Source organism: Nelumbo nucifera, chromosome 2 (genome assembly GCF_055504915.1).
Source record: "Nelumbo nucifera cultivar China Antique chromosome 2, China Antique-T2T, whole genome shotgun sequence".
NCBI classification, from domain to species: domain Eukaryota; kingdom Viridiplantae; phylum Streptophyta; class Magnoliopsida; order Proteales; family Nelumbonaceae; genus Nelumbo; species Nelumbo nucifera.
The window spans coordinates 11,451,056-11,478,984 of record NC_142650.1 but is presented as its reverse complement, the minus strand read 5'-3'; the positions used below and the strand labels follow the sequence as shown (position 1 = coordinate 11,478,984).

At 39.4% G+C, this 27,929-nt stretch overlaps 2 protein-coding genes across 4 annotated transcripts; one reads left to right on the top strand and one right to left on the bottom strand.

Annotated features, from left to right (window-relative positions):
* Positions 1–21,451, top strand: LOC104597286 (protein FLX-like 1). Of its 3 annotated transcripts, XR_016082130.1 has the most exons (5): positions 1–804; positions 1,686–1,858; positions 1,973–2,055; positions 19,645–19,854; positions 20,107–21,451. XR_016082130.1 is itself a non-coding variant. In XM_088897201.1 (4 exons), the coding sequence occupies exons 1-4, from the start codon at positions 215–217 to the stop codon at positions 19,750–19,752; spliced, it is 954 nt and encodes a 317-aa protein (XP_088753327.1). In that variant the 5' UTR covers positions 1–214; the 3' UTR covers positions 19,753–21,451. The 3 variants fall into 3 exon arrangements, 2 of the variants coding, with proteins under 2 accessions (XP_088753327.1, XP_010257048.1); XM_088897201.1 differs by having other exon boundaries at positions 19,645–21,451; XM_010258746.2 differs by lacking the exons at positions 19,645–19,854; positions 20,107–21,451 and adding an exon at positions 14,532–14,973 and having other exon boundaries at positions 3–804.
* LOC104597287 (O-Glycosyl hydrolases family 17 protein) lies at positions 20,009–27,912 on the bottom strand. The gene is made up of 2 exons (XM_010258748.3): positions 27,409–27,912; positions 20,009–21,376 (listed from the first exon to the last, which is right to left on the bottom strand). The coding sequence occupies exons 1-2, from the start codon at positions 27,747–27,749 to the stop codon at positions 20,260–20,262; spliced, it is 1,458 nt and encodes a 485-aa protein (XP_010257050.1). The 5' UTR covers positions 27,750–27,912; the 3' UTR covers positions 20,009–20,259.
* Positions 27,913–27,929: the final 17 nt, after the last annotated feature.

Genomic DNA, 27,929 nt, shown 5'->3' with positions numbered 1-27,929 from the left:
CAATTCGCAATTTAGCATCCTCATTCCCAATCCCTTGATTCCCTTCCCCGTTCTGGGTCCCGGTTGGTAATATGAAATGAACCAGAAGCTACGAGTCCCGATAGCTTCCTCTTTCTGATTGGTGGCAGGCTGCCGCTTAAAGGACACGAGTGACGCAGAAGAAACTAGGGACTGAAGGAGTGAGGGAGGGACTAAAGGAACGAAGCCGTCGGACATGGCCGGAAGAAATCGGCTCCCGCCAAATGCCCTAAAACTTCGAGAAGCGCCGCTCGCGATGGGGGGCCACCTCCCTCCCCATCCTGCCCTAATCGAAGATCCTCTCTTGCCTTTACCCATCCACCGCGTCCCTTTGCCATTACCTGGCGCTGCTGCTCGCCCCCACCCTGTCATCATCGAAGAGCGCCTTGTCGCTCAGCACCGGGAGATCCAATCCCTTCTCCTTGACAATCAACGGCTTGCAGCTACTCACGTGGCCCTCAAGCAGGAGCTTGCCGTCGCTCAGCAAGATCTCCGCCACTTATCGGCTGCTGCGGCCGATGTTAAGGCCGAGAGAGACGCTCAGGTCAGAGAAGTCTACGAGCGGTCGTTGAAGATGGAGGCCGAGGTCCGGTCGATCGACACTCTGAATGCCGAGTTGGCTCAGGTCAGGGCTGATGTACAGAAGTTGACTGTGGCCAGGCAGGATCTCACTGCCCAGTTGCAGGCCCTCAACAGCGACTTTACACGGTCCCGGGCCGAGTTGCAGCAAGTTCCGGCTATCCAGGCCGAGATTGAAACCATGCACCAGGAGCTCCAAAGAGGAAGGTTTGCCGCATCTTATTTTATTTTTCAATTGTTCTCTTTACGCCATAGAAAATGGGTAGTTCTGTACTCTCTGGTATTTGATGTCATTCCCATTATCTCATGATATTAATACGATCAAGCAAGACTGGTAGCTAATGCAAATTCCTGTTTGTCATTGATGATTAACTAGTTGGTTTAGTCATAGGATGAAAACCAGCACCACATCTTATCTGGGAAAGAAATGTATTGAAGAAAACATGTAGACGGTGCCAAGTATTCATCCAAGCAAAGAGTCTTTCTTTTTTATCGTTACCAACTAGATGATTTATGCAATTAGTGGCCAAATCTTTGGTCTTTGGAAATTTCCCTAGAACATTGGGTCTTTGGAAGGTTTATTCTTATTCCGTATAGTGCTATGTTTGGACTTTGAAATCCATGTTTGTTATCCTTTTTATCCAACTATTTAAAACCATGGAGGTCGCAATTATAATTCCTCCGAACAACTAACCCTTATAATTTTCCGCCTCCACATCTGTGCACCTTCCCATCCAAAATAAATATCTTCCAACTGACAGTTTGATTAGTCTGGGATAATAGTTTTGTTGATTTGAAATTCTTTATAATAAAAATTGGTATATGGTCTCACGTGCTTTACACTTTGTTTTTCTTTCTCATTAAAGAGACATTGGAATACTTGCTTGATTGCAGCAGGCGATAATTTGATCCTTTCCCTGAGTGTTTACCATCTAGCTATCCCATATTTTATTGCATTGTCAGAAAATGTGAGATATTTTGCTTCTGATATGCATGTTCAATTTGTTTAGCTTAGGTATTTTTGTTGTTGTTGATTATGTTGGTTTCTTTTGGTCAATGTTACACTTTAATTACTCTATTTTGATTAGGGCTGCTGTTGAATATGAGAAAAAGGCGCATGCTGATAACCTTGAACACAGTCAAGCAATGGAGAAAAATATGATTTCCATGGCTCGTGAGGTTGAAAAGTTGCGGGCTGAGCTCGCTAATGCAGAGAAGAGAGCACGAGCAGCTGCAGCAGCAGCAGCAGCAGCTAACCCAGGTATTAACTTCTTATTGTTCTCTAGAAAATTCCAACTGTCTGCTACCTTCAAACATGTGCAGATCATGACCACTTGAATGCTTCTCAATCTTAATATATGTTTTTCCTCTCTAGTTTCTGGATATGCTGGAAGTTATGGAAACCCTGAGATGGGATATGGAGGAAATTATTATTCTGATCCTTATGCCATGCATCAGGTATTTATTTAACTATCCAAGTTTTTTCTTCTAGATCTATTTTCTTCTGATGTAATCATTATAAAGTCTTTACTATACATGTTATGGGAATGCCAGAATGTACATCTCTTTGGCAGAAGACTCTTTCTGTGCCTTGAAACTGTTAAGGAAACTAAACTTGGTATGCTGATAGCCTAGCAAATAAATTGTACCATGGAGGTAGTGCCTTTTTTATGCATTATATAATTATACTGGTTAGATGACTCTCTAAATGTTATATTGAGGAATGGTGAAACAGGATTCATGTGGCCAACTGCAAATGGTTAGGAGTTGGGACAAGGCTTAGATGATGATGATATCTAGGAAAATTTTGAATGATTGTCATTAGTTCTCTTTCATGCTTCAATGTGGCAAACAAATTTTTGGCCTGCCAATTAGAAGAAATATACTTGGAGCTGCAAACCCATATTGGAAAATTTTGAATGATTGTCATTAGTTCTCCACATTCAATCTGATTATTAATTGGATGCAACTTCTAACATCCAAATCCAGGGTAATCAGATTAGGAGTTGGAATTATTAAGTGGAATAGTTGATTCCACTTTTTTTCTAGAAGTGCTAACTTCTTCAGACATGTGGCTACCTATAAAAAAACCACTTCAAAAGATGTGGGAGCTATATTAATGTGTTCAATTCAATTTTCTAATTCAAATAAAAGACTCATTATGATAAAATTTTTCAATGGTTTGGTCCCTTTCTTTTAGATAAAATAGGTTCTCAATTACAAATTAAACCCAATTTATTTATTTTTAACAAGGAACTCAAATTAAATATACCATATAAATAGTAAATCTCAAACACACAATGATATATAGGTGTAGTTGCCCTTGTACTCAGTATGGGGTCATTCTTTAGTTTTTATTCATTGGGGAGTGGGAGAGTTTGTTTCTGGATTTGATTCAAGAAACATTGGCATTGACCATTTCCAACTACAAATCACTGCTGTTGAGAAGATTTTCCAAGGTTGAAGGGACAATACCATTTAGATTTGAAATTATGTGGATTGGGCACCCTCTATTTCTAGAATTTGTTGAAAGTAAATGGAAGAGGTATAAAATACAAAGAAGAGCTGGTTTTAAAATGATGAGAAGCTGCAGCTCTTGAAATTTGAAAAAAAGGAGGATCTCGACATTTGAAGTTATACAACTTTTGGTGGTTTAGAATCAAGAAAAAAGGAGTTCATAGGGAAATTGGCAAGATTGGATAGGTTGGAGGATGAGAATAACTTGACAAGGGAGGGGAGAGTTGAAAAAGAAGCATTTGTTGAGAAGCAGCCCAAGATGCTATTTTCCCCATAGATTCTTCACCACTGTTTCCTCTGTTTCTTAAGGCTGCGTTTGGAATCGGAGTAAAAAAAGGGAGAAATGAAGGAAAGCTTTGTGGAGGCAGGTCGGTGGAGAAGAAATCTGAAAGTTGAAGCTAAGGATGCCCTGTTTTAGGAAGAGAAAGGTAGAGGAAAGCCGAGTCTGAAGATAAGGGAAGCAAGGAGGGCTATGGTTCTGTTGACTGGGATGGAAGTAGTGGAATGGCTGCAGAAGTTTGTGGAAGGGGCAAGATGCAAGATTGAAAGGTAAGCAAAGCAACGGGCAAGAGATTGCAGCTGAAGAAGGTAAGAAATATATAGTTGAAAGCAGAATGAATGCAAAGGGTTGCTACATATCTCTGGCTGAGTTTTTTGGTGGAGGAAAGAAACAACTGGTTTGTTTCCCAGCAGTAAGACAAAGTCAAGGTTGGAGGGAAGTGAGTAGTGTGCTTGAGGAAGTTTTGCTCCATGGAGTAAGAGTAACAAAGGGGAGTCCAGGGAGGGAAGAGGGGGTGTATCAGAGGTCCAGTATGTCTGGAAACATGGAGCAAGAGCCAGTGATTGTAGCAAAAGCCAATGGACAGTGCAGGTTGATGGAGCATTCAAAGAAGGAAAAATGGATTAGTAAGTTCATAATAGAGGTAGGGTTGGAATCTGTTGACTGGAGGAGTGTTGCAGATTACTTGATCTTGAATCTGAAGCTGGAGACTGAGTTTATTGTAACTCTCTTTGATAAATGTAAAGCTCTAGTTGATTTTGGGGAGAACAGAGTAAACTTCTTAGCAGTTAATTTTCAGACTGATCTAGGAACTATTACAATCTTCAGATGGAATCCCCTCTCTAATGCCAAAAAACTTCTCTATTGAAGATGGGGTTTTGGTACGGATAATCGGATTGCCTTTCTATCTTTGGAAGCAAGAAGTAGCAGATGTCATTGCACTGATGTGTGGAGGGAGACTGAATGCTGCTTACTGGGGAGACTTCCATTCTGCGGCTATTCTCCTGAGCGAAGTGAGGCCTGAAGATATACCAAGGAAGGTGGAAATAAGAGTGGAGGGTGTTTTCGTTTCAATCTGGCTGGCTTCCTCCATTGAAGCAGGCTTGTGGAAGGAAGCTAGAATGGAGGGAGGTGAGGAGTTTGAGGAAAAGCTGTACGTGGAAGAAGCATATTGGAGGGTTCGAAAAAGACTGGAAGTTATACTAAAATGGGCCAACAACTTTTGGGGAGCCAAAAAGACTTGGGGCATATGGAAAGTCAGAGGCTTAAAACACAAGAAACCCCTTTGACGCATAGCATAACCTTTGCATAGGTGGTTGGCAACACTGCCACCACAAACTTTAATGTTGAAGAGGGTAGTAAAGAGGTGACAAGTGTTAGAAAGCAAGTTGAAGTAAGAAACAAGGTGGTTGAACCGGGAGTTGAGGTGGGTCGAGTTGGTGGGTTAAGTAGTATTGTGGGGTCGGTTAAGAGCACTGAAACCATGGACCCTATTATTTTTCCTGGGCAAGGGTGAGAGGAAATCTTAATTCTCTTGGACCCAATTTTAAGCCCATAGCTATTAAGGATAAGGTTAAGTCATGTGCTCACTTAAAACAACACATGACTGGAGTTGGAGGGGTTCAGTCACATGCTCACTTAAAACAACACGTGACTGAAGTTGGGGGACTCAGTCACATACTCACTTAAACCTTTACTTGACTGAAATTGGGGGGGGGATCAGTTGATGGACAATTCTAATTGTCTATCTTCTTCCTCCTCGAGTTTAGAAAGCAGGGCAAAGTGTGCATTCTAGTAGCTCTTTTTAGTGGATCCTGATGAAGGGTGATTTGGCACGACCTAATAAGTAAAGGTCACGTGGACGCGATTTGCCCGAAGGATGACAACTCAACAAAAGGAACCTAGTCAACAGAATTTAGAGTTCGGGTGTTCAGTCATCTCGGCATAAAGGCACCTCGGCATAAAGTCACCTCGGTACCTAATCCAGTTAGCCCAAGAACCAAAGTAACACGTAATCGACTCTAAACCTCACGGGATCACACCGCGTAAACGGCTGGCATTATCCTCTCCCTGCCTGGATCGAGCGGAGATGATAGACTTCATTAACTAACACGCTACTCCCTGACTAAAGCGGAAACGGATCTCATCCACTCAGGCCGAAGACCCCAAAACTGTTTTCATGGGGTCCATAGCAGTTCAGCTATATAAGGGCATCAACCCCTCCGGGTCCCAGGTACACGCGATTATCTGCTTACTAGTACACTTATCATTCAACTTTCAGCTCGCAATACTAACTTAAGCATCGGAGCGACCTAGCTGGGTTAGCCACCCCGGGTTCTCTGAGCTTCATTGTTTTGTAGACCAGACCAGCTTGCCGCGCAGCCAAGTTCTAGATCATCCTCCAGCTAGGAGCATCCAGATTGCGCACCATTAGATCCCAACTAAGAGTTTGGATTGGTTGTCGCATGAGAGGTGGAATCCTAGATGTGTCAAGCGCATTGATTTAGAAAAGCTAGATTCTGCAGTTTGGCTTGGAGATGAAAGCAATTAAGCAACAACGATGATGACTATGAGTCAAATGGAGCTTCAAGTTTGGGTAGCCCCGGCTTGCAAGCTAAACAAAATCTGATTGAAACAGGGAGCCTAAATACAGAGGTGTTGTACTTAGAAGAAGAAAGGACTACTGCAGATTTTCTCAAGGAAGAACAAAGGGTAGGAGGTGCTGTGTTTGTTGGACAGATTCCACTATCCCATAATGAGGTAGCCAACGAAAAGTCTCAGGGCATACAGGACTTAAATGTAAGAGAACAATTCTCTCTTGTGAGCATGGATAAGGGTGAACTAGGAAGGGGAGTACTGGGATTGGATTTTCAAGAGGGTAGGCTAGATAGTGGTGCTTACTCTACCATGCCTATTCCACAGAAGTCTCCCTGTAAGGAAACGACACCAATTTCAGTTGGATTTGGCAAACAGTCTAGTCCTAGCGTTCCTTGTGCTATCCCTATCCAACCAGGGTACGGATGTCAATTTGTTTTTGATTGCTAACTAGTGTATTATGCCTGAAACAGAGGAACCAACATCCCACCCAGAAGGTAGAACAAGGGTACGATTGGAGGTGGAAGGTGGGGAGGTAGATAAAATTTGGGGACTGATTTGTACAGAGTTTGAGAGTCTCAAACAAAAGGAGGGATATGTGGACGGGTTCAGTGAAATGGTGATGGATAGGGGAAAGGAAGGGGTTGTTTATGATAAAGGAGGACTTCAGAGTTCAGTTTTGGAAGCTATTGGTGAGGGAGGTCAGGCCGAAGAGAGGGTTGAAAGGAAAGGACAGGTGCAAACTTATAATAAAAAGTGTGAGGCAAAAAGGAAAAAGGAAAAGAAGAAATGTTCTGAAGTGGAAAGATTAATTGGTGACATCAAAGGTAATATAGAGTTTAGTGGTAGAGGTGATAGGAGAAAGGGTATGAAGTAAGGATTTGTGCCTATGAGAATAGTTAGCTGGAATGTTAGGGGATTAGGGAGTGCAAGGAAAAGGAGGGTGATAAAGGATTTACTTAGAAAGGAAAGGCCTGACATTGTTATATTACAAGAAACAAAGTTGTTAGAGTTGGATAGAAGATGGGTGAGGAGTGTGTGGAGGTCAAGAGGAGTAAGGTGGACCTCAACGCCTTGTGCGCGTGCGTGCCTTTTTAAGAAAGGCGCAAAATTACAAAAAAAAGCTAAAAATAAAAAAGTCAAAAAATTTAAAAAAATGCAAAAATTTCAAAAAATATTAAACATAATGTTAATAAAAAACATAAACTTAAATTTTAAAATAAATGTTTTAAAAAACCTATTATCTAAAATTAAAATACGTAAACATAACATGTAAAGCGTATTCAAATGAAAAATTAAAAATAAAAGCAAACATATAAAGCATTTTCAAGCATGTAAAACCCACAATCTCTTTTTCTCCTTAATTGCATTGCTTCAAGTAGCTAATGTGATGCAAAACATATTGCATTCTTGATTCTATGAGTCGCCTTTGTACCACACCCCTCGAGGCAAGCTTGAACAAGTCTATGTTAGGGTTTGAAATTCTTATTTCTCACATAAAAAATAATGATTTTATAACTTTCATTGCCTTTTGAAAGGGGTGCGCCTAGGACATGAGTGAGGCACATACCCCAAAATGCGCCTCGCTTGTGCTACTAGGCGCGCCTTCTAAATCATTGGGAGGGATTGTCACATTATGGAAGGAGGATGTAGTAGAAGCTGTGGAGGAGTTAATAGGGAGGTTCTCGGTTTCCATCAAATTCAAGAATGTAGAGGATGACTTCACTTGGGTGTTAACCAATATCTATGGTCCTAATAACTATAGAGAAAGGAATGACATGTGGAGGAGTTGTATGCAATTCAGGGTCTATGGGAAGGTCCATGGTGTTTGGGAGGGGACTTCAATGTAATACGTTTTTTTTGAAGAAACTAATAACTCTCAACAAACCATCACAACTAGCATGAGAAAGTTTAATAGCTTTATTGCTGATTGTGAGTTAAAGGAGATTCTGTTGTTACAAGCTAGATTTACTCGGTCTAACCTATAGGAAACTCCCTTGTGGTTGAAGTTGGCCAGGTTTATTTATAATGTTGATTGGGAGAACTATTGGGAAAACTTGGTGTCTAGAGCTTTGCCTAGGGTAACCTCGGATCACTGTCCTAGAATAGGTATGGAAGATTTTACAGGTGGACCTAGGCCGTTTAGGTTTGAGAACATGTGGCTAACCCACTCGGATTTTGTGAATAAATAGCTTTATTGCTGATTGTGAGTTAAAGGAGATTCCGTTATTACAAGCTAGATTTACTCGGTCTAACCTATAGGAAACTCCCTTGTGGTTGAAGTTGGCCAGGTTTATTTATAATGTTGATTGGGAGAACTATTGGGAAAACTTGGTGTCTAGAGCTTTGCCTAGGGTAACCTCGGATCACTGTCCTAGAATAGGTGTGGAAGATTTTATAGGTGGACCTAGGCCGTTTAGGTTTGAGAACATGTGGCTAACCCACTCGGACTTTGTGAATAAAGTTAAATTATGGTGGAATGAGGAATTGATGGGGATAAAATGGAAAGGGGTAAGATTTCATAAGAAACTGCAAAGGCTGAGATCCAAAATAAAACAATGGTATAGGGATCACTTTGGAAGAATTGAGGAGCAAAAAGTGAATCTAATCTCTAGGATAGAAGAGCTGGATGAAAGAAAAGCTCAAGCTAGATTGGAGGAGGGTGACAGAGACATGGGGAAACAATTGAAGAAGGATTTAGAAGATGTCTTATTGAGAGAAGAAATAAGTTGGAGGCAAAAATCGAGGCATAGGTAGATCAAGGAAGGTGATGGAAATACAAAGTTTTTTCATGATGTGGCAAATGGAAGGAGGAGAAAGTACTTTGTGTCTAAGCTAGAGGTATGGGGGGTGGGGGGTTTTCACTAATCAGGATGATATTGCTAGGAAGTTTGTTGATCACTTTAAATTGATTTATAGAAGACCCTTCCAGGCGCAGATGGTTTTACAATGGCCTTTTACCAAGATTGTTGGGATGTGATAAAAATGATCTTTGTGAGGTTTTTAATGAGTTTGCAGATAAGCATATAGTCAATCGAGGCACTAGTGCTACTTTCTTGGCTCTAATTCCAAAGAAATCTGATGCCATCCATCATTTCATCCTAAAGACTTTAGGCCAATTAGTTTGGTGACTAGTATCTATAAAATCTTGGCAAAGATGTTGTCTTTGAGGATTAAAGAAATCCTTCCCTCCATTATTAGTCAGACCCAAGGGGCATTCATCCAAGGACGACAAATAATTGATCAGATCCTAGTTGCCAACGAATGTGTGGCGGAGATGAAGAGGTCTAAGCAAAGAGGCTTTGTATGTAAACTCGATCTTGAGAAAGCCTATGGTTTGGTGGATTGTTAGTTCCTAGTAGAGGTTTTGAGGAAGTGTGGGTTCGGGGAAAGATGGTGTGGTTGGATGTTTGGTTGTGTCAGCTCTCGTCACTACTCCATCTTAGTAAGTGGGGTGGTAAGGGATTTTTTTTTTCTAGCTAGTAGGGGTATTAGACAAGGGGATCCACTTTCACCTTTCCTCTTTACCTTGGTAGCTGATGTGTTCAGTTGAATTATCACAAGGGCTGATAGGAAAGATGTGATAAAGGGATGGGGAATAGGCACAAACCAAATTCCATTAACTCATTTACAGTTTGCAGATGACTTGATGATCTTATGTGGTGGTGGTGGTTTTAGTGAGAAGGTGGTAAACTTGAAAGAATTGATTAAAGCCTTTGAAGGAATGTCCAATTTGAAAATCAATTTAGAAAAGAGCTGCATTGCTGGAGTCAATATGGACTTTGAGGAGGTTGAGGCTATTGCAGATTGTCTTCAGTGCTCCATTTCTACTTGGCCTTTGTCCTATTTAGGGCTGTTGTTAGGGGCAAACTTTAGGGAGAGTAGGTTCTGGTATCCCAGTTATAGAGAAGTTTGAAAAGAGATTAGCTGTGTGGAAGAAAAATTACATCTCTTTGGGTGGGAGGATCACTTTGATAAGAGCTACCCTTGCAAACCTACCTACTTACTAGTTACTACCTCTCTGTCTTTAGGATACCATCTAGGGAAGCGAAGAAACTGGAAAAATTAAAGAGAGATTTTATTTGGGAACCAGGAGTAGGTAAAAAAGACCACTTAATCAGTTGGGAGGTTGTGGGTAGAAGCAAAGAGGAAGGAGGATTAAGGCTTATGAATGTGCTTAAGAAGAATTCAGCTTTGTTAGGGAAGTGGTTGTGGAGGTGGCCTATGGAGCGAGATAGGTTGTGGCATGGAGTGGTGAAGAGTATTCATGGATGCTCAGAGAGTGGATGGGATGCTACCCTTTCTATGTATTTCTCCAAACTGGTGCTCTCTTTGTAGATCTCATGGTGAGGACTGTTATCACTTATTTTATCTTGTAGTGTCACTGCAAAGCTTTGGGTTTGGTTTCTATCATTGTTTGGGTGTAGATGGGATATGCCAACAGAAGTACAATCTTTAACCGTTCTATGTTCTATTGACCCTATAAAAGAGGAAGGAAAATGTGGAGGTGTGCATGAGCAGCCTTGTTATGGACAGTTTGGGAAGAAAGGAATGCCAGGATCTTCCAAGAAAAGGGGAGAAGCAGTCAGGCCTTGAAGGACTGCATTTTGATGGAAGTAGCAAGTTGTTCCTTCCATTATTGACTGTTGGAGGGATTGCTTGATCACTCTGGATTTGTTTGATCACTTCTCCTTTATTGACTGTTGGAGGGATTGTTTGGTCACTCTGGATTTGTTTGATCACTTCTCCTTTATTGACTGTCGGAGGGATTGGTTATCAGTAGCAAGTTGTTCCTCCTCAAAGATAAAGGTAATGACAAACTGGGTTCCCCCTCCTCATGCTTCTTTGAAGCTGAATTTTGATGGAAGTAGCCGTGGCAACCCGGGTCCCTCTGGTTTGGGAGGTGTACTAAGGAATGAGGCTGGAGAGGTTGTCTTATTATACTCTGGCCCTTTAGGTGTTGGTAACTCTATTCGGGCAGAGCTGTTAGCTGCAATACAATGAATAATTCTTGCAAAAGAAATGGGTGTGGAGCAGATTTTGGTTGAAGGGGACTCTAAGACAGTGGTGAACTGGTTAAATAATCCGGAGAATGCATTTTTTTTTTTATCAATAACACTAGCTTCATTAAATTAAGAGAAAAGAGGGAGTATGTATACAAGAGGGGAGATAAAATATCTTAGCTCCCCAAATACAAAATACAGAGAGAAAAAATAAAAAACCAGCCCAAAATACAAACTCCCTATTCACTCCTTGCTTGGCCAACCCATCCGCAAATGAGTTGGCACTCCTCTTCACCCAACTGTATTGGATCTCAATGTCCCTACACATCCATAAGAACTGCTTCTTTTCATTGTTAAAGTTCCACAAACCACTGTCCTCTTTCTTCAACCAGTTAACCACCACTTTCGAATCACCTTCCAGGATCAATTGGTTGGCATTTAATTCCTTTGCTTTTCGAATTCCTTCAAGCGCTGCAAGGATCTTAGCCCTAAGAGAGCAATAACAACCCCTTCCTCATTCCTGAAAACTCCTTCAATCCCCGAGGGTCTTGGATTCCTTGCACTGCTGCCATCAAAGTTCAACTTAACGAAACCCGAGGGGGGAGGGGACCAAGAGGGACAAAGAGTCCTCTTGCATCTAGCAGTGGAAGCAATCTCTTTCCAGTTTCTTAGCAAGTCATCGACAGGAAAGTCTGAAAACAACTCCAAAGATTTCAGCTAGTGGGCAGCCCTTAAAAGGATTAGGTCTAACAGTTCTTCCAGGGTTCTTTCCTTGTCTAAAAAAATACGTGAATTTCTTTCTTCCCACAATGACCAGCACACTACTGCCCTAATACTCTTCCATATAGTCTTCCATTGCTTCTTAGGCCATCTGAAAAAAGGAGAGAACAACCTTTGGACACTCTCTGGAGGAAACCAAGAACACCCAATGCAGGAGAAAACCCACTCCCAAACAGTTTTAGCAACCTTACAAGAGACCATGAGGTGGTAGCTGGGTTCCCCATCGACTTTACAAAGAGTACATCTATTAGGAACTAGGCAATAGTTGGGTCTCTTTCTTTGAAGTAAGTCAAATGTGTTAATTCTTTCGAAGAAATTTCCCAACAAAAAAAGCCAACCCAAGGAGGAATAGGCCTGTTCCAAATTTCTTTAGCTAGAAATGACAACCCAAAGGGGACAGGAGGCTGAGTTAAGGTTTCAAAAAACAAGGCACAAGAAAAAGTACCAAAACTAGGAGTCCAAAATCTGGTTTCTTCCTTAGCAAGATTTAGGAAAACATTCTCAAGGGAGGCAAGCAAAGATACCAAGCTATCCGAGTCTGTATCCCTAATTGCCCTACGTAGGTCTAGGTTCCACCCAAAGCTAGAAGCGGAGTTTGAAGGAACCAAGAAAGAAGAGATAGGTTCATTTTTCAAATCTGATAGAGCATACAAGGAAGGAAATTGGTCCTTCAGAGGAGAATCCCCAACCCAAAGTTGTTCCCAGAATTTTATTCGGTTACCAAAGTTTAGACCATACCTTATCCAAGGGGAGAAGACGGGAAGTAGATTGTGAATGGATTTCTAAGGAGAAGCAGCTGTAGCCCTTGCCATGATTCCAAGACCCCAACCACTGTCTTCCATCCCATGTATGCTAGCCACAATCTCAGTCCACAATTTATCCCTTTCCACTGAAAACCTCCACAACCATTTCCCTAGCAGAGCCATATTACTTTTCTTGAAGCTACCAATCCCAAGACCTCCTAGTTTTTTACACCTAGTAACCCAGAGAATGCATTTGCTGATGCCTTGGCAAAACTAGGGACAAACAGGGAAACATTGCTTTGGGTGCAACTGTAATTTGTGTCTTTTGTAACAGTCATGCACTTTTTGATGTAGTTTTTGTGTTTTCTGTATGGAAGGCCGCACCTCGCGCCTAAGGGGATTTTCATGTAACTGATCTTTGAATTAATGGAATATGACTCTTTACTTATCAAAAAAAGAAGGGTTAAGAATGGAAATGGAGAGACTAATACATTTTGAGGAGGAATTGTGGAGGAAAAAAACTAGGGTATTATGGCTTAGGTCGTGTGATAAGAACACATCCTTTTTCTATGCATTTACTAGAGGAGAAGAAAATATAACAGCATAATAAGATTGGAAGAAGGGGACAGAATTTTGGAGGATCAAAAGGAAATAGAGGAATTGATTTGGGAATTCAAATTTTATACAAGATTGGATAGAGTTTGAAGATGAAGTGTGGGAGGTTGTGAAAGCTATGAATAGGGATAAGGTGCCAGGCCCGAATGGCTTCAATTTATCCTTTTACCCAGGATTCAAAAAATACGATTGGATTGATAGAACAACTTTTGCTGATATTGGATTGATAGAAGTGGGCTGGACTGGCAGGGGAACAGCATGGACAATGTGTCTTTACCCTAAAGGGTGAAGTGCCCCACAAGGGCTTGGAACCCATTTTGAGATGTTCAGGTGGTATTTCAGAAATGAGTTTAAAATTTTAAAAAGATTTTCAAAAGACATGCTGGTGGTTATGCAGTGGGCTCCTAGATCAGCAAACTGCATTGCTGATCATTTAGCTAAGCAAGGGGTTAATAGAGGGAATTGCTTTTGGGCTTCTTTGTGAGATTAGAAAAATTTTCCGATATTGTTCTAATTCTAAGATGTTCTGGGGTAGCCGAGGCTACTAAAGATGTTGTAAATTTTTCTTCTAATTAATAAAGCTATGTTTTCTGTTGCTGATAAAAAAATATTTCTCAACTAATATATCTGTTAGTTGACAGTTACAGAATTCTGGGGAGGTTTCCGTGTATCATGGTTGTTTTAACCTTGAATTAATAAAAAAATAAAAAAAAAGATTGTTTTAACCATGATGTGTCAGTTTTGAAATATCCAACATAAAATGGAATTCACAAGGTTTTCCTGAACCTATGGTCTTGAGAAAGGTCAGTTCTGGGTTATTATCACTCCAAAGATTTGCTTGACACAGGGAATGACCTAAAGCCCCTCTTTTTTTCCTGATCAGCAAAGGAACTTTATTAAATTATAAATGAGGTAAAATACAACAGGTTGGAACACCAACCACCCAATTGTACAAGGACTAGTGACCTAAAGCCCCTCTTGAGTGAGGAATATGGGAACTCAGACCAAAACCTCCACCGTTCTTCAAATACGAAGTCATTTCTAAACAATCAATGGTTTAGGTTTCATTTGTTTACTCCAATTGAACCTGGACTAAAGAAGAGCACTTTGAGCAGATTGGTATGCCAGGTCAAGAAGGCCTACCCTTGTAATTTGTAATGTAAAAAGCACTTAAGGAGTTTCAAGCTAAGGTTGCAGAGAGTAAATGAAATATTAGTAATATATTTGTTAGACAAATATTCCATTTAGGTTACAAGGTTCATAAATACTACTTTTCTCAGAGCAAGATATATAAATAAAAGCTTTACCATGCTCCATGTTGTTGGAGATGTTTCAGTTCAACTTCTAGAAAGGATGGATATCCTTGATATATATCTTAATGTTACATATTATGCCTTTCAGGTTCAAGGTGGAGCTGATGCTGGTTCTCAATATGGATCTGGAGCAATTTCACACAGTCCATATGACATGCAACGAGCTCACATACATAGATGAGCTGGTTATTGGTGTTACCACCTAATTTCAAAGTTTTTTCTTTGTTTTTTTGGTTTTGGGGCACTTAGGATCTCTTGTAGCTCCACCAGGCCTTTAAGTTCTATCGGAGGCATTTTATTATTAGCAACAGTGTTCATGGGTGTTCTGATGTCCAAAGTTTTGTTTCCATTTTTGGATGGACGGATATTTGATGATCAGCCACCTATATATGAATTACAACAACCTGATGATGGCCTTCGCTTTTGGTTTTCAATTTATGATTTTGTGCTTCTATTCCAGTACTCTATGTATTAATATGTACATTACTTATGTTCATGTGAAATGTGACTGTGATTGGTTTAAAGATTAATCCTCTTTTATAGAGTTAAGTTTTCTTTATCAATTGCAATAAAGCTTACTAATGCAAAAATTTTACAATATTAACTTGCTTTATATTTACTCTTAGAATTTACCTAATTAACACTCAACACATTTATTCAGCTAATAGTTCTCCAAGATGAAACCTATTCATTTTCCATGTGATTGTCCTTCAACTTTTATCTTAGGTAAGGTTTTCAACCTTGTTTCTGTCTAAGCGTCGGTTCATGTAAAAGTGGAATTAATTTGATGCTCACAGAAATATCATAAATTTGTAGAAACTATGAAAATATCAGAAATTTATGATAAACATTTAGAAAAGATAGAATAAATCTTAAATTGCATGGCGCAATGGTGTAACATTACCAATAAAAAATGGTGAAGTCTTAGGTTGACATGTGTGAGAGCATGGGGTTTGAGTTTGAGAGTGGTCACTTTGTGCATAAAGTGCCAAATCTTAGATCCCTATCCTGTCCACCCTCCCAAAACCCCAGATAGCAAGGGGCAATATTAGGTTATGGATCTTTTAGAATAAATATTAATAGACACTTAGATTCATCTTAGAACCAAGACCATCATATTTTTTCTTTTGATCAGCAACAAAAACATTTATTAATCATGAATTAAAAAATGCAATTCCAAAAAAATGGTGAATAAAATAATTAACCTGAGAGGAGATGAGGGGCAAATAACTGATCAAATCTGATTGTCAAATGGAAGCATCAAGGAGCTGAGGAGATCGGGAAAGAAGGGGTGGGTTTGCAAACTTGATTTGGAAAAAAGCATATGATTTAGTAGATTGGTCCTTTCTAGAAGAGGTGCTTCATCGGTGTGGTTTTGGAGACAAATGGAGAAAGTGGATTAGAGGGTGTCTAAGTCCTGTCATTACTCCATCTTGGTGAATGGGAGTGCCAAGGACTTCTTCCCAGCTAAGAGAGGGCTCAGACAAGGGGACCTAAGACCCTTTATCTTCATTACTCTGATGATCATAGTGATATTCTTAGTAGACTGATATTGAGGATAGATAGATTGGGGCTAGTGGAGGGTGGAGGAACTTGGAACCAGGGGGAATATAAGAAGGCTCATTTGATTAACTAGAGAATGTTTTGTATGGACAAAGATGGTTGAGGATTGAGTTTGGGTAGAGTGACACTGGGAAACACTTCCTTGTTAGGCAAATGGTCGTGGTGGTTTCACATCAACTCGGACAAATTATGGCATGAGGTCATTAAGAACATCCATGACTTAAGTCTAATGGTTGGGATGCAGGCGTAAGCTTGAAAGCTTTTTTTTTTTTCATCTTGTGGAAAGCTATGGCTTCTATTTGTCCCTTGTTCCTATCTTTTATTAGATATGATATAGCCTCTGGGACCAAAACAAAATTTTGGAAGGACTTGTGGTGGGGGAATTGCCACTCAAGGATCAATTTCCCACTATTTTTTCTCTTATAATACAGATTGTTTGGTGTCTAACTGTGATATAATCTCTAACAATGGTTTGATTTGGGATTTGGGTCTACAAGGGATTAGGGATTATGAAACTTTAGATATTGTAGCTCTTCTTGATCTTTTGAATGGTGTTTTTATTGAACCCAATTAATTAATCTGGTTCCAGAAGTTGGATCCCATCTACCTCTAGTTCATTTTTTGGAAGAGACCCTTAGCCTCATTTCTTTCTCTGTGAAAGCCATTTGGAGGGGTCCAGTTCCACCCATAATTATTAAAGTTTTTTGTTGGGAGATGTTCCATGATAAAACTAAGACGTATGGGAACCTACAAAGGTGAAAACCTTTTTGGTTTCTATCACCTCACATTTGCTTTTTCTGCAAAGCAAGTGGTGAGAACTGAGAACACATTCCACTTACTAATTTCCTGTAAATTTGCATCTTTATTTGGAGTTTTTTCCTCTTTGTTTGGTGGCAGGTGGAATCCTCTTGTTTTTCAAAAAATCCTTCTTTTCACTTCCTTAAAAAAAGGGAAAAGTCTTTTGGAGATACACAAGAGCTGCTATTCTTTGGTGTATTTGGGAAGAAAGCAACACTAGATTATTTAATGACATAAAGGCTAACAAAGGAGATGATAGAGAACATAACAATCAAACCGATTCATTGGATCAAGTCTCTAGATTTATCCTCGCCTTGTACAGTAGATGACATTTTGAGAAATTGGAAACAGGCGGTAGATTCCTCAGTTGTTAAAGTTTTGATCAAGGCTGTTTAGACCCCTCCTAATCTCATAAAATTAAACATTGATGGCTGCAGCATTGGGAGACCAGGTCAGTCAGAGATTGGTGGTGTCTTCACCAACGAAGAAGGAAATATTTTGGCATTTATATTCAGGGTTTATATGGAGAGGAAAGTCTGCCAAGGCAGAAGTTTGGGAAGCTCTCCAAGGACTTAGATGGGCCAAATTATTTAACTTGAGTAATGTTGTTGAAGGTGACTCACGTGTGGTAACTGGGTGGCTTAGGGGTAAACAAGGATGGGCTATGGAAATACAGACATATTATAAGAGAATTGCAGAAACTAATTCAAGGGTTGGGAGCAACTATAAATTTGAGCAGATGGTTTAGTATTTGTAGTAGGGCTTGGGTGATCAAAAGGGACATTATTGCAATCTCAATGTATTGGGTGGTTGGCTACTGTCCAACCCTGAATAATGTTTTTGACCTTTTAATTACACGTCCCCCCTCCCCCTGGAAACCATCCCCATTGAAATTGATTTCTGTTCACTCCTTGTCTTGCCAAAACAAAAATTTTAAATGGGTGACATGAAATATAGAATGTGGTGCACATCATTGTGCATGCTTGATATTCTAAAGATCCAGTATACTCAAATTAATAGATTGTAACCATGATCATAAAGTTTATCTTCTGTTACAAAATGTTGGCGTCAATTTCATGATGGGGTACACTTTAGCTTGGCTGAACTCATCGTTTTCTAGTTGTTAAATCAACACCTTCTCAAAGGGAGTCATCAAGGATAATTGAAACAAGTTGTGATGATTGAACTAAGTAAACTGGCTTACAAGCTATCAAAAAAAAAAAAAGAGTAAACTGGCTTAAAGACCTGCAGACAATAAGATTGTGATAGGCTGATACACCATTGTAATTTACAAGGAGAGCAATGAACCACAAACAATGATCTTTTGACACCTGTTAATATGGACGAATTTGTTTGCCAGTACCTGGAATGGACAATGTGGTTTGGAGGTTGTAGAGGCAAATTCTAATGAGGAACTTTGTGAAATAGGACAGCAAGTCATGATTTTCTTTTTATGAGTAAACAATTCATTTCATTGCACAAAAAAAGATCACCCAAAGTTCCCCACAAAAGAGCTTCAGGCGATAAGGGTACAACAACTGATTCAAAACAAAGCAATACAGAAAGACCCAAACTACAAAAGACAGCATTACGGTTTGACTCTCGGGCATGGACATCCCCACACCAGGTGATCCCTTACTGCCCCTACTCTACCTAATGGTTCTGCTACAAAATTTGCACATCTAGAGCTGTTCATCCCGTTGCCTAGGAAATGAGCTTGTCTAAACATGACCTGAAACTCCAAAATGCCTTGCTGTTTCTGCAACCGAAATATCACTACTGTCTTGCAGTCACCCTCCACCTCCACATCCTTCATCCCATGCATACTCATTAACTTCAATCTTTGAATCATGGACATCATTTCTGCCCTTAGGGAGTTCCCTTGTCCTATAGGGCCAGAAAAGTTAAGTACTATGGTGCTGTTATGATATCTCTGAAGTCTGAACTCTAATTACTCCTCCCACTCCAAAGTCCAGAGATCCCCGGATTACCCAAGCTGCTACTGTCAAAATTGAACTTTAGTTTTCCCGTGACTGGGGCAGCTAACCATCCTGTGTTTCTTCACAGCTTGGTAGCCAGCTATTATATTTCATCCCCTTAGCTTGGTATCCAGCTAACCATCATTGAGGGTGAATGGTGATCCCCTTGAAATCTTCGATTGTCATAGCCCAATGGGCAACCCTACACATGGTAAAGTCAATAATTCTCCAGAATCTCCACAACTTCCACTCTGTCTTCAAATATTTTTGCATTTCTTTCATCCTGTACATTCTGAGTTCTGGCCGGCCGAAGGCATCTCCATAAAATTGTCTTTTGAGTTTTACAAGCCATCAAGTCTGTGGAAAAGCCCCACCACTTGGATGGAGCATACCACCTGCAACCAGCACTTGAGAAAAAATAATTCCATAGCTGATAAGCAAATACAGTGACCAATGTGCCGCAGCATCTTGGTAAGTTGGCATTGGCCCAAAATTATCCTCAATGCAGTGATGCACTAACACAAATGGCCATCATGAAAGAAACTTTGTCAAATTCAGCATCTTACTCATCAACCCATAGAGTATAATAGTCTTTTTGCTTTGTGGCTGGCAGTTAAGGCACTACCTGACTGGTGAAACATGGATAATATACCATTAATAATTGCGGAACTTCAGTTCACCATTAATTGGAAGAAAATGGTTAGGTTTGGTGTTATAAAAATTTTTAGGGATTTTTATTGATTCCCCATATAATAAATTTTTATAGATTTGTACGGTTGGAAACATGGAGAACTATCAAAATACAATAGAAATAGCATATGCACAAATACTCATTGAGATTTTTGTTCTTTTGTGATTCAGAGATTCGTGGCAGGCGCGAATCATCATGGTTGCATTGGTCATCTTCCTTTTTTCCGAGATTGTCTCCTAATTTGTAAAAGATTGCCTTGTCTACTCAACTACCATTAAGATGGTGTATTGTATTCCTCCGGTTAGAATTAAAGCTTGAACTTGGGAAAAACTTGGGAGTGGGCTGAGGCCTGAGGTAAGGTGGTATTCATTCAATCCCAGGTCAGTATCTACATTCTCCGAACTTACCAACTCAACCAGAAGGCACCTCATTGATTGATAATTGAGTCATTGAGTGGAAGTTTTTATTTTATTTTTGATTTGGTTCCTTAATATTTCATTAACCTGAGTTTCATCCAAATATAAAATTATAGACTGAGGATGAAATCTTAATTTCCATATAAAATATTATGATTATCTTTTCATTAAAAGAAAAAAAAAGCACAAACCAACCAAGCGTCATTTTTTTTCCAGGAGATGGAATAAAAGGGACCTAAAAACCTTGTACACCACGGTGAGGTCCTACAACAATATACTACTCGTTATCTACCAATAAGGCTACAAATTTTTCAGGGGCCTCTGTACTCGTGCCAAGACAGATTGCTGAATAGCAGTAGCACTTCCCTTCTACCAGGCAAACTCAACCAACCATAATGAAATGTATAGTGCTGTAAGAAGAGCTGTGCGGATAAGAATGGTACTTGGTAGAGAGGTTGAAATCGAAGTCAGTATCTCCACGGCAAATCTACAACTGCCCACAGAAGGATCAACGGTTGTGATCAAGCCCAGGCCACCAAAATCACAGCTATCTGCACTTTGGTCATGTTGCTGGTAGTAGCTGTTAAATGCATAGGATATATTGCCAGGCCAGCTGATATTGAAGCAGGAACCTCCTGGAGATAATGCAGTGCAATCAGCAACAGCACACGCCTGTAGAGAACTGGCAGTGACATTTGACATGTCTTTGTTGTTGTTCACCACACACCATCTGGAGGGAAGGTATTCTACACCCTGTGCATTCACAAGGTTCCTTGAGCCTTGACCTAAATCAATGTGGTACTTTGCCTGGCCGTCGAAAGTGAAGACACCCCAGTGTCTCTCAAAATTTCCAGCGGTTATGCTCCTTTGATCTTCATCTAAAAGGCTGAAGATATAAGTCTCCATGGGAGGTTTCTGGGGTCTAAGTGGGGTTCCCACTTTGCCGTGAAGATGGTCCAGTAGACCTTTCATAAAGGTCTCTGCAATGGAGGAAGAAGCATTTATTGCTCCATCTGTTGGCCATCCAATCTGCCCAACGACAATATCCATGTTCGAAAATCCAGCCTGGGATAATGCTGTGGCCAGAGTATCAAAGCTTACATCAAAACTGTTCTTGTACTCTTTATGGTTGTCTTTACGAGCATGTGCACCTTCTTCAAAAAGAGCGAAATCAAGTGATATATTCTTATTTTGGTGAAGGCTCACAAATGGAGAAATGTTGACAAAGAAAGGGGAGCGATTCTTGCTAAGAAATGTAAGGAGCTGAGTCATGGTTTTGTTGAGATCTGGCCTGAAATGCCCTTTTGACGGCAGACCAGATTCTGACAGGTAGGCATCAGAATTGCATGGAACCACAACTTTCACCTTGTTTTCTAACTTTGCTCCAATCAGAGCTATTTGAATGTTGGTCATCGCACCGATGACAAAAGGCTGGAATTGTCCTCCATAGCTTTGCAGAAATGGCTCATCTCCAACAGCAATGTACCTGGAGACAAATCAGTTACCAATTCATACAGAAGAAAAAAAAAATCAATTTATAAGCAAAACGTAATTCCTTCTACCTATCCATGTATGCAACAACCAATTATTTAATCTGCCCCACCTAATTTATATTGTATGTCAAATAAATCAAATATCAGTTTATTGCAATCCTTAAGTAGATTAGAGAAGCATTAAAAGTTTAAAACCCTTGAAAGTATACCGTGGTGTTTAAAAGGCACACCTAGGTCTAGGTGGATAGACAGGGTGCATTTTAAGGCATGTGTGCAAACCTTTCAAAAGGCATGTGCCTGCTGGTACACTCTGCACCTCAGCCCAAGCAACACTTTTCTTTTAAACATGCCTTCTTTTGTTATTTATTGTAGATTCTTATGTGTTTCACACCTTTGTGATGCTTTATCAATTTCTAAATTTCCATCATTGCTGTTTGTACACTAATAATGGTCTATTAACTTTTAAAATAGACAAAAAACAAAGACATTTCAAATACCTGAAGCCCTAGTTATTGCAAATAGGACCTCAAACAGAAAATTTTCCATTAAAGAAGCAACAATAGTACAATTAATATCTGATTCCTGATCCTAAAATAAAATGAACTGCAACTAAAATTACAAAAGCAACCACTTTACATATAAGGCCATTAGGCCTATTACCCAATGTTGGTTCCAGCTATATGGGGTCTTGGGAGGGGTAGGCTGGATACAGTCCTAACTTTTGGCATTTTTTTGGGCACAAAGTGACTGCTCTCAGACTCTAACTTGCTTTCTTAAGCTTGCCGGCCCGGGATTTTACCATTACACCAAGCAAATGGCCCCTTTAACACCACACTAGCAATTTAAGTAATGCAACTAAGTGATAAATAATTAACAGATTAAAAGTCTCGTATGCTCAAATTGCCAAATGCTTAAAGCACTTGGGTATGATCCATATATGTTTGCTTCTGCTTCCACTTCCACATTTTCACTTTGAATATGGAGAAGGAACAAGTTATGTGCCTGTTCTATAGTCAAATTTATAGTATAACCAAATCCAAAAACATTACACAGATGGCAGAAATGGGAAAGCAGCAATGTGCATGCACAACACACATAACATAAATGTGTGTGTGTGTGTCTGTAAAAATGGGATGTAGAGATTGCAAGCAACATGGATGGGACTAATAAGATAAGATAAGCTTAACCATCTTGAAACCAAGAGCTCACCGTGAATGGAAATATGTAATCAACAGTTCGAGCATGCCCTATTGTCTTATTGAAATTAACTGCATCAAAGGAAAAGATCTCAGGTGCTAAGATGGTTATATTTCAGTTTGATTACATCCAAAACCATGCCCATCAAAAAGTTCTTGGGAACCAGCCAAGAGACCTTAACCAATAATGAGAGCACCAAATATAATCTAGAGTTCTTGGAACTAATAATTTCTCTCCCTCTGCAAGCTCCAATTTCTGTGAACAATGTTAGATGCCTTCTAGCACACCTGTCAAAGCCACAACAACCCATACAACCAATACTGAACCTTCAAGAATGTTTTATGTTTACTCTCAGTGGTTCAAGGAAAGAGCAATGCAGAAAAGGAATTAGGTCGCTGCTTATCCACCTAAGAAGACATCCCAGATGACAAAACTGATCCTAACCTTAGGCATGAGTGTCATCATCTTCTAGAGAAATAACAGGAATGTTATTTACTAGTTTATGCAGGACAGAAAACAGCCCATACTCAAACTAAAGGGCCATATGGTAAGGAAACAACCCAACCCAGAATCAAAGATGATCCCAGGTCTATCATTTTACCTGTGACCTCAGTTGTCTACAACAAAACTTCTAAGATGCTTACTTGGTTAACTAATCAAAACATCTTAAGGTATGGAATTCAAATGTAAAATAAAGGTCATTCTAACATATAAAAAAACAAAACCCATTTGTTTATGATAGAAATATCATGTTTTGGGTTACTTGAGATTGTAAGTTAAGGGTAAATGGTTCTGGTTTATTGTAATAGAAGATATTTAGATGTCATCTTGGCTTTAGGAACTTCACCTGAAGAATGTACTAGGTCTATTAATGTGTTTTGGAACACCTTTCATAACTTAGATATAAAGACAAATAATAATTCAGAATAAGGATTTTGTATTTGGATTTTTGTTACTATGGTGTCTCCATACAACATAGAACCTCAACCTTTTCTGATACTTCATGCTGGTGCAACTCCATCAAGGATTTGATTAAAGAAAATGTGTAACCCGATTCCAATTCTATAAGAAAGGTTTAATTCCTTTAACCTATCTGGTTCCAGTTATTATTCTTGCCATCTTTTTAACTATTCTATGCTTCTTCATTCATTTCTGATATCCGATCTTGAGTTTCCAAAGCCATAAGCCCACAACTGCTTTTGATTTCACTACTTGTTTCTTTACACACCCCTAATTCTTTCTTTAAACTCCTAGACTGGAGAAACCCTATAATCTTTGGTTTGTCTCATATTACTCTGCCACTTATATAAATCTAGTGAATTTGCATGAGGAAGAATCATCATCTTTGCAAGGAAAAGCTAGTTCCTATTTTTTTCTTGTTAAGTATAATGGTGTACCCATTTAAGAAGCAAAAAGGAGAAATTCACCGTATAAAATGTATTGGCTGGTTTACTATGTATGAGTGATCAGCTGCATTATATAGTAAAAGTGGGATCATGGATTTTTATTTTTATTTTTGGAAAAGGGTAAGGGTTATATTCATTACTAGAAGAGAAACAAAATTATTACAAGATAAAGCCCCTGTACACAAGAGTTCGTAACCTGATGCCATTGACTGCTAAAGCAAAATACCAAATAAATAATGTCCTTCATGCGCTTTTTCCCAAATATTCCATCTCTAATTCCAAAGAGACCAACATAAATTGATAAAAAAAAGACCAACATAAGGCAGCAAAAAGGTCAAAAGGGTTTTACCCCCTATAGGAAAAACATTAATAGGCGGTCTAGGCAGTGCTGTAATCAACTTAGATAAACCATATTGAGTGCCCCAGTTAACACCAGAACTTCTAAAATGTAAAACTACATCCTATGAGAAAAAGTGCAATGATCTTTTGGGGAGATGGGGGTTTAGCTATTTTTGCAAAAAGTACATGTTTGAGACAAGTATCCTTCTCAATTTAAACTGTATACTGGGAGATTCATATTCAAGTATGTCATCCACCAAAAAGAAAGGCCTCAGTTTGGATGCATATACCCCAAATAAATGGTACAGGGGAAGGAGCTCCTTTCCCCGCCCAACAGGAAATAAACAAAGGATCTTACAGAAAAATACCTACAGGGTCATCCTCCAAAACTCATCTGTCCTCCCTTGCATAGTGAAGCTAGTTTAGACTTGTATGGTTCTTCGTCTTCCACCTGGAGAAGCCTTCTTTTGTTCCCACCTCCTCTATGGCCACATTTTTTTAAGGGGTCCTCTAGTTTTCTATTTTCTTCTAGTATTGTCCTTGCCTTTGGAATCCATTGACATAACAACCTCCATGCATCAAGAATGCCACATTCCTTTACCCTGTGTTTGGTTTGAAGGAAAAAGTAGGGAAAGGAAGGGAAAAGCGGGGAAACCTATATCAACTTTGTATAGGTTTCCCTACCTTTCCCTTCCTTTCCCTACCTTTTCCTTCAAACCAAACATAGTAATAGAGATTGGACATATGGAATGGAGTGAAATAGTGGATTATATGTCACAGTTTTCCAGGAAGAACCTAACTTTCTTGAAAGCCAAAAGAAAAAGGAATTTGAGTTACTGAGGTGTGATGACTGATTTAATGATAAGACCGGGTTACTATTGCTAGTCTCACCCTTTTAAACCACAGAATTTCCAAATTTGGCTACTCATAGTGAGCAATCCATTAAACAGAAGATAATTCAATGCTCCTTGGTAAATGCCAAGGCCTGAGGTGTAGGGAAAGCATTCAGGACTAGAATGGAGAGGTATTTATGTTCTACTAGGGATCAGTTGGATCAGATAATTCCACAAAGGCAGTCTTGCTTATTAGATGCTGAGAGTATCCTTTTCTATGGGTACCAATGGCCTGTTGATGAAAGAGATCCAGAGATCATAATAAATAGAGTACACCAAGAGTTCTTGGAGGTTACACCATCTAATTAGGGGTGCCAGTGCTCTGATCTCTATTCTTGGAGGTTACACCATCCTTCCTCGACTTGCCAATCATCTGTCTCAACATCTCCATTCATGTCTGTTCTTAGATTGTACCATTTTAATGTTTTTCAGGTTCACAATATTTTTTATCCATAAAAGATGACTCGAATATGGCCATTTTGTGAAATTACTGGTACATGTACATGCCAATGACATATCTCTACTTCATTAAGCATTTTAGTGTAACTAAGACTACTCAATCTTTTTGCTTTTTATGAATGCTGAGTTGTTGCCTGCAGTTCTTGTCATGTTTCTATTTATGTATGGCCCATTGCACCATCATGCCTTCTACGGCACTAAGACATGCTAACAGTTGGTACTGCTTCAATTCAAATTATAGTTATTTCCATGGGTTCAACTATGCCCCAGAAAGTTCAGCCCTTGAGACATAGCTTCCCCAAAAATATAGTTGCCAGCTCATCTTAGCAAAACCTCTTCACCCAAGGAGCCAATGTTGCACGATCCAAACTTAAATATTTATCTATCAGTTCATTAGATGCTTTGATCATCACTACCATTTTAGGAATTAGAGGTTGGTCCCTGCCAGAGCAATATCCATCTCTAAAAACTTCTTAAAATCCCTAAACCATGTAATAGATATAACTCCACATAAACAACCAATAAACAAAGTTCCTCTTCTTTACTCTCTAGCAGTGATATCCTCTGATGAATTCTATGGCATAAACAATTTTTTATCAGTAACAACAAGATTTATATTAAGGGTTTAAAATATAAGTACATGAGGTACAAACATGTTCTGACGCCATTTTGTTTTCTGTAAAACCACAGCTTCCAAGGCCAAGTAATTGGTAGGTTTTTGAAACTAACTGGAATGAAATCAATTGCATTTTAATTTTCCTTGGCGTTTCAGCACATCCATCATCTAAAAGGAATACCTTCTCAGAATCTTAACAAAAATTAGAAACAATTCAATGGTTTAAATTCCTAAAATGCCATCATTTCTATTTCTATTTTCATATTTATGACGAATCCATATGAAATGAAGGATATTCAAATGTTAAGGAAAAAATGGATGAGTAATCCATATCAAACGCATTCCCAATGACCTGTTACTAGAGAATATCAGCAGGATCTATCTTAATAATCTAGGATAGGAGTGTTCAAGAGAAAGAGGCAGGTTGGAACACATGATGCTTAGTAATGGTCTAATGGACAGAGTCTAATCATGCAAAGATTTCTTTATTGTTTTGCTGAAATCAAGACAGTGGGCCAAAAGGCCCTTTAAGTGACGGTCCATTCCGAGTCAAAGTGGAATTTCCATGGCATGTAACTGATGGATTTAATGCCATGAACTAATTCACAACAAAAGAGTAAGCCCGAGATCCTCCGATATAAAAAGTGAATTAGAAATATCCTATCATTAGAGCCTAGGCCATAAATAATAGCATATGAAAATGAAGGCGAACTTATTCCAAGTTCTTAACGAACTAAAGATCAAAGAAAAGGCATAAAGTTCTTCTGATAAAGAAATACATTGTCTCGGTACAGTGTAAAACCAATTCTAGTCTGCAGCTGATAAAACCCATCAAGAAAAAAAATATATACAACCCAAACATCAGAAGATAAAATAACATCAAATAACTAGAACTTAGAAAGTTAACGCAAGATCCACTATAAAATGAACAACCAATAAAATAACCCACTTAAAAAAACCGTCTATTCAGAAAGCACACTTTCACCCTAAAGAAGTAAAATGACCCAGAACTCAAACATCTAAGAGTAAAGAGAGATAAGAACAGAACAGGCGGGAGAACAAAATCATAACCCCCTAAAACAAACGAAGGAAAGAATAAGAAAAGAAATCCTTACTCGATTTGAACCCCTGCGCCACCATTAGAAAAATACCGTGTGAGATTATCATGCACCCAGCTCTCTGCAGCTTTCTTAGATGAACTCAAGCTCTTGAGCATGGAATTAGGAATGCCGGCAATGACATTGATTCCTGAGCCCGAGAGAGACTCGAGAACAAGAGGGTCTGCATCGAAGAGCTTTACTTTACTGACATTGTTCGATTTCAACAACTCCACCACCTTGGGAGGTGGTAGAGGGTGCGAAGCAGAAGTGCCCCAGTTCACTCCTATGCCTTGTACCCCCAACTCCAAGCTCGAAACGGCAAATAGCACCAAAACGAGAAAAAGCCTCGGCGCCATCTGTGAGCTTTTCCTTGCTCTTCTTTGTTCATGCAAGCTATCAGACAGGTGGAGAGTGATAGTGATAAACAAATTGAAAGAAAGCAAAATAAAACAGAGGGAAAGGCAGATACTCCAGTCGCCTTTTATTCAGCGGCTCATACCTTATGATGATCATGGGCCATTGACCCCGGCCTGGGC